Source organism: Hibiscus syriacus, unplaced genomic scaffold (genome assembly GCF_006381635.1).
Source record: "Hibiscus syriacus cultivar Baekdansim isolate YM2019G1 unplaced genomic scaffold, ASM638163v2 tig00112740_pilon, whole genome shotgun sequence".
Taxonomy (NCBI): Eukaryota; Viridiplantae; Streptophyta; class Magnoliopsida; order Malvales; family Malvaceae; genus Hibiscus; species Hibiscus syriacus.
In genome coordinates this window covers 30,950-38,675 of record NW_024063393.1, presented here as the reverse complement: position 1 = coordinate 38,675, position 7,726 = coordinate 30,950, and the positions used below count along the sequence as shown (strand labels likewise).

At 29.6% G+C, this 7,726-nt stretch overlaps 1 protein-coding gene across 1 annotated transcript; it reads left to right on the top strand.

The window, feature by feature from the left end:
* The first annotated feature begins 252 nt into the window (after positions 1-252).
* LOC120183207 lies at positions 253-2,861 on the top strand. Its single transcript, XM_039187944.1, has 4 exons — positions 253-363; positions 469-534; positions 2,634-2,704; positions 2,745-2,861. Exons 1-3 carry the CDS (start codon positions 316-318, stop codon positions 2,679-2,681), a joined length of 162 nt encoding a protein of 53 aa, XP_039043875.1. The 5' UTR covers positions 253-315; the 3' UTR covers positions 2,682-2,704; positions 2,745-2,861.
* The last annotated feature ends 4,865 nt before the right edge of the window (positions 2,862-7,726 follow it).

Genomic DNA, 7,726 nt, shown 5'->3' with positions numbered 1-7,726 from the left:
CTTTTTTAACTAAAAAATATTAAGACTTAAGATAATTAAATATAATAATTTAAATACATAGTTTAATCAAAAAATAGTATAAGTATCTAAAATAAAAAATGAGCATGTAGTTAGTTATTTTTACTTGAGCCTTGTTTTTATGGTAAGTGATATTCACTTTTCAATCTAAACGTCGTCGTTTTATAGGTAAAGCTCAACAAACTAGCATAAAAACCAGGCAAAGAGCTTGTGTTCGGTTTCGCCACTGCAGATTATATTTATTCTGAAATCTCCAATCGCTCGTTTTTCGATCACACAAAAAGCAAATGCAAAGCTATGGCGCCGCCTCCTGGACCTTACTCCGGCACCAGCACTCTCGCTCTCGTAACTTATTTCGCCTCTTTTCTTTTACTCTTCGCCGATGAATAATTTAGATCGGATTTGTTTTGTTTTTTTTAGTTGATGAGGTTTTCTTTCCGTATGTAATAGGCAGCTCGTGCATCGGCTTTCTCTTTTGGACTTGTTTATGGGAGCTTTAAGCTCAAATACCTCAAGGTACATCCGTTTAGTGCCATTTATTCCTGTTTTTTTCCTTGCTTCTGTTTGTTGATACTTTAGTATGCTTATGGATTTCATGTTATACTTTTGCAATCGGATGTATATCTCGTGGAAACTGGTAATTTTCATAGGATTCTTCATTCGGTGTGAAATGGATGCTAGAGATGACAATAGATTTATAGATCTGTAGATATCGGACTTCCTTTTTACGGATTCAGATAATATCCGGATTCAAATATTTTAATTACTATTCGATTCAGAGCTGATGCGGAGTTGAATCCGTTTTGCTTTCCGCCGATAATAATTCAAATTCATATATCTTTAACCGAATCTGCTTTACTTTATAAAATTTTCATTGGAAAAAAATGATCTTTGGACTTACTATATATGGATTTTTAGTGGATTTGGATATCCAACGAATGATTTAATTAATTCAGGTTTGAATTTAGACAGTAATACTCAAATAATGTGAATAAGAAAGGGATTTAGATTTTGTAAAAATTGCAGATTGAATCACTTCCGTCTCTAGATACCGATAATTTTAGGGTAAACTATGCCGATAGTCCCCTATGTTTTCAGTCTGACCGACTCTGGTGACCGGAAAAAAATTAAGGGGAAATGATCATTAACGCCATCGATCCGTCCGATTCAAGTCTCTAACGTTATCAGTCCGTCCTATTTTAGTCCCTAACATTATCGGTCTGCTCGATTTTAGTCCTTCAGCCATTTTAGCGACTTCAACAAAAGGAACTTAAAATAAAAAAGGGTTAAACAAAATTAATAGCATAGAGACTTAAACCGGACGGACCGATAACGTAATGTATCATTTCCTCTTATTTTTTTCAGTGACCAAAGTCGGTTAGACCGATAACAAAAGAGACTATCAGCATAGTTTACCCATAGTTTTATCTACTTTAGTTTTAAGGGTAAACTATGCATTTAGTACCTAAACTATCAGTTTTGGTCGTTTTAGTACCTGAACTTTTATTTTTTTAAAAAAAATCATATCTAACGTTTAATTTTCATTTCATTTTAGTACATACCGTTAAAAACTTATTGCGTTTAGTGACTAAAATATTAGTTTTGGATCATTTTAGTACATAAACTTTCAATTTTTCAAAACTTAACAACTTTAGATTTTAAACGGGGTACTAAATTGAACAATAACTAAAGTTTTTAACGGTGGGTACTAAAATGAAACAAAAACTAAATTTTAGGTATGATTTTGAAAAAATTTAAAATTTAGGTATTAAATGTGTAATTTACCCTAATTTTAATTGCTACTATTATTATGATAATCTCATGCTATGGTACTCTAACATGGTTTTGGAAATATAATCCTCTAAGGATCCTTCAAATACATGAAAGAAACTTGGACAAACTTAGCATACTAGTATTGGACATGTATTTGCATCTGACGCTCAAACCGAGATTTAAGAATGAGTGTATGGATATCATTTCTTTTGTTGATAAACCCTGCTGGAATATCCTGTTTTGATAGTATACTGGTAAAGCTTCTTGTACTGTGATCTATCTGCACATCTGCAAGTATGTCTTGATTGGCATAAATAATTGATTTCGAGACATTGTGGATATGTGTGCTTTGAAAGTTTAAACTCAGGAATGTCCATAGTCATGATGCGGTAAACTGTTAGCATCCAATCATGGATGGAACGAGGAGGCAGGTAGGGCAGTTGATTCCTTGAAAATTTAAAATTATATAAAAAAAAGATTTTTTCTATGTATTTCCATTGAAAATATGTGTTCATCCCTGGAATTTTATAAACTCGTCCTTTCTTAAAATTTTAGAAGTTCGCCCCAGCATAAAAACATGTGTATGTCTCTGCATTTATGCATTTCTATGAACATAAACCAAACGACCTCATTGGTTAAAGAGATCATCGTTATCCCTAGAGGTCTCAGGTTCGAGCACGTCATTTGTAGCGGTGTGAGAGCGTTCATTATCGAATAACTGAGAGTCTTTCAGATAGATACTATCTTATAATCATCCCTGACTAATGCAATAGCATTTGGAGACGAGTCAAGAGAAACATCAGAAACAAATGCCTCACACGTCACTATACTTTTATCCTCAGATGAAGGCGAAGTCTCAAAGGAAAGCTGAAGCAAAGGCACACCATTGAAGCAGGGTCGAGTTTTGTTCATAGTCGATCGCATACGTGATTTGAGGGTCCCCCCCCCCCCTTTCTCTTTTTAGGAATAATGCGGTAGCTACGGGATTGCCACAATGTCTCATTCCGGTCTGCAGCTTTTAATGGACCGTATCGAACCGGCATTTTTTTTTGGGATAGTTATCGACTTGGCTATTTGTAACTTGTAAGTAATAAAATCTACAAAATTGTGCATTCCATATTGGCTCTATAATGCCGGCGTTACATTTTAGAATAAATTATGAGTTTAGTACTTAAACTATTAGTTTTGATTCATTTTAATACCTAAATTTCATTTTTTTAAAAGCATACCTAAAGTTTAGTTTTTGTTTTATTTTAATATCATGTTCGAAGTTTATGTACTAAAACAAATCAATATTGATAGTTTAGGTGATAAACGCATTATGTTTTTAACAAAATATACTAAATGAAATAAAAATTAAACATTATGTAAGATTTTGAAAAAAATAAAAGTTTAAGTATTAAATAGATTAAAATTAATAATTTAGGTATTAAATGCGTCATTTATTCTACATTTTATGAGTGCAGATGTATTAGAAGTTCCATTTTCTACCAATTGGGTTGGTTCAAATGTAAACATTTTGATATAGTTTAAGTAAGGTCTTACGTTTGAGTCATTGTGTATGTAGAAAATTTCCGTTGAGAGACTTATCCACTAAAATCAGATGTGCAATGCAGGTCAGTCCGAATTAGTCAGGGCAAATCCCTAGAACCGAAAGGATAATAAAAAAAATCATTTTCTTTATTTTTACTTTTGGTAAACTACCAAAATGATCACTTTTACTTTATGAGTGTTCACTTTTGATCATCAAATTTCAAAACCCAACATTTTAATCACATGAATAGTGGTATAGCATGGTATAATAACGTTTTAGTCCTTAAAATTTATAAGTTATATCAATTTGGTCTTAATTTGAAACAATATTATCAATTTGGTCCTCATTTTGATTCTGAAACAAAATACAATTTGATCATAAAACTTATACATTATATCAATTTGATATTAAAATGAGGACCTAACATGCAATATCATTTGAAACAACGTTCTATAAACTTTCACTCGTCGGAATACATAGTTCGTCCTCCGTTTCCGATCACCGTAACATCAAACTTACAACTCGCGTAAGGTTTCAAGTAGTTATCACATGTGACAAATAATGCTTGATCTCCAAGTGAACAGGGTAAGATATTAAAAGATAACGAAAGTTAAACGATGAATACAACGGCACGTGTCTTTAGGGATAGACACAAGATTTTATGTTGGGAGAACAAACTTAAATTTTTAAAATTTTAGGGGGGAAACTTGAACTTTTAAAATTTTAGGGGGTGAATCTGAACTTATAAAATTCCAGAGAGGGCGGAAACATATTTTCCATAAAAAAATACATAATTTTTTTTTTAAAATATATAATAATTTTAAATTTTTAGATGACGATTACCTCTACTTACCCCAGGTCGATCCCTGCATGTCTTCATTCTTTTTTGTCTATTGGTTGTATACATCAAACCTTCGAGCCCTACTCATCGTTAACCAATATACATTGCGAACAATTTAAATGACTTGACTTCTTCAATCATCTTGTTCAAATCAATATTTTTCAAGCTTAACTTGTTCAGTAGAGAGTTCAGGAGGGACAAAGAACTTATATGAACACAGTGATTCTAAACCCTAAAAGGACACTAATTTTACATGGTTAAAAATATCTAGAAGAGGATGATAAAGATGACACGGTTAAACTTTTACTCGGCCACCCTGACATCTGTTTTAGAAAGTTTATTAAATAAAATAAAAACACTACACATAATACTTGTATAATATATTCTTTTGAATTAATCACTAGTATGTGATCTATTGACTGACTAATCTAGATCAAGTTTTGTAAATGACCATTACGGAGGTGATCAGTTTGCTCCACGCAAACGTCAAGATTCAAACATCTAATAGTGCTTAAGGAATTTAGTTAGGGATGGTCAAAATATCCGAACCCGATGTGTGTCGACCTAACTCAACTCTACAAGGGCGAGTTTTTTTTTTTTTGAAATTTTGGAGTGGGGCGACATCGAATTTAAGGTGAAAAATCACCGAACCGTTCCAACCTAATTAATTTATATAATATATATATATATATATATATATACATATATAATATTTAAAAAATATATTATTTAATTATTAAAAATATAAAAGTTTATATAAAATATATTAATTTAATTGTTTAAAATATAATAAATTATTATAAATATATTATTATTATAAAACATATTATTTTAATTATTTTAAAATATTCATATATTCATATCGGGTCAGGGTCGGGATTTTACTCTAAAAATCGAGACAGGTCCAAGGTGAGAAAAAAACCTAAAATTCATCGGAGCGGGAGGGATCAAGTTTTTGCTATATATTTTCAGGTCGGAATCGAGGCGGCCAAAAAACCGGTTTGTCCTACCTTGTGCGCATTCCTAAATCTAATGCCTTATCCCCTACACCAACTAGTCGTGGGTAATACCCATATAATATATTAAGATTATGTTAGTGAATCCATGTATAAAATATTATTCCCTACTAGCCACTTACTTGAACAAAGGGCTTTGGTGAGTGGTGCGTAATGCTAACATAACCAATATTTGATCCAATAATAGGATTAGATTTAGATCACCTAAAGTACATGTACATGGGACTTTAAGCAAGGGAGAAGAGTTGTTTTGGTTTTGAGATAGGAATTCTGAATTGATCCTATTTTATAGGATTATTTTAATAGAAAAATAGGTATAAATCATATTAAATAATGTGAATTCGAGTTTAGAGTGAAACATGCATGATCGAACTCGAGAAAATAGCATAATTATCATTGCCTATCTAAGACAGAGAAATCACTCTTCCTTTCTCTTTTTGGAATAGTCAGAGATGATTATAAGATAATATTTGTCCAGAATATTTTTTAGTTATTGATAACGTACACACACTTTGCAAATACAACTACTCGAACTCAGGACTAATGGAGAATAACTTTTTTTTAACTACCGATGTCACTCAATATTCTTTGTTATCATTAGATCAAAGTATGATGGACGGTGTCTCAAGTTCGAGTATTTGTGTATACAGAAAATTACCGCTAAGAGACTCGCCACAACCAGATGTGCAACACGGGTCGATTTAGATTAGTTAAGACAAAACCCAAAAATCAGAAGGATCGACATAATTTTATCGCATGCATGTGATTTTGAGTTTTCTAAAAATATATTTTTGAGTAAGAATTTTAAAGAAAACAATATCTAAAAAAGGAAAGAAACTGTTGATGTCATTTTTGGGAAAAATGAATAATGACGAGAGAAGGTTGAGATTGAATTTATTATTTTATTATTATTTCTCTTTTTCCTATATATATGATTTTAAAAAATATAGATTATTTTTAATTTTTAGAAAATAGAAAATGATGAAAAAAACTTGTTTGGTTTTAAAATTAAAAAATGATTTCTAAAAAACGAAAATAAAAAAATTAAAAATATAAAAAAACATAAAATAGATGTTTTCAGTACTTTCATTAAAATTGTTTTGGAAATTTGAAAAATAGAAGAACATAGAATTTAGATTTTTAACTTACACGATTTCAAATCCTTATAACAATATTTTTTAACTTGATAGTATATGAAACCCTCAAACTTTTGCCAAAAAACAACATGGTCCTTGAACTTTTTTACACTCAATTTGGTCCTTAAAATATTTTTTAATAATTTAATTTTGTAGTATTTTTATATTTAATATATTAAACATCTTAATTTTTATATTTTAAATTTAAATATTTTCTTAATTTTCTAAAAAAATAATTAAGTCCTTATATATTTTAAAAGAATCAATTAGGCTCTCATATTTAGCCAAAAAAACAATTAAGCCCATCTGCCACATCATTGTCCATCATGTACTACCACAATATAATCGATAAATAACACATCATTATTATAGATTGTTGTGTAAGCTTTGTGAACTGTCATGTAAACGTCATGTCATTCAACGTTTGATTTCATTAGTCAAAGGGTTAAATTGATTTTTTTTCTCAGTTTAAGGATCGCATTGGGTGTAAAAAAATTAAGGGCTACTCTATTTTTTTACAAAAGTTCGAGAGCCTTAAATATCACTAAATATATAATTTTATTTTAGTGATATTTTTGTGTGCTATTGTTTACTACAATACTTTTTTTTTTGTATTTTTTTTAATTTAATTGATATCTAATATACATTAACATTATATTCTTATTATAAACTAAAAATATTTTTTGTTATAAATTTGTTATCAACTTTATTGTGTTATATTTGCATAACTCACCTATTAAATTTATATCATGAGATTTTTTTAAATATTATATTTTAATATAATCTTTTAAGAACTATTTATTCACCTCTATTTTTTAAAACAGGTGCCAAATATATTTAACTATTTTTATTTCTAAATTGAAATTTTCATTTATATTAATTAAACATGTTTTCTAATTTACAAAAACTACAAAAAAATTGTTTTCTAAAAAAACAGAAAATATTTTCCAGAACCAAACAAACCCTAAATTTTCAAATTATTAAATGCTTCCAATTCTATACTCTCAGTTTGCAATTTTATTATGTATGTACATCTTTGGTTATTTAATGTCCAATTTCTATGGAATTCAACTACCACAAGAGCCGTCCATTCAATGCATGATACATTTGTCATTTGATTTAAAAGATACACTGGGATGCCGATAGATCGGGTTAGGTCGGATTTTTAGTTAATTTAATCTGATTCGAAAATATATATTATCCATTTGAACTTGATATGATTCCACCCTTAATATATATATATATATATCATTCATCTAATTCCGACTCGACCTGAATTTCTAGAGTATAAATCCAACCCGACCATAACGATTGGACTGTAACGATTGTTAAAATTGATCGTTATATGCTACATGTCACGCATATAAAATTGTAAAAATTATTTTATTTAAAAAATTAATTATTATAA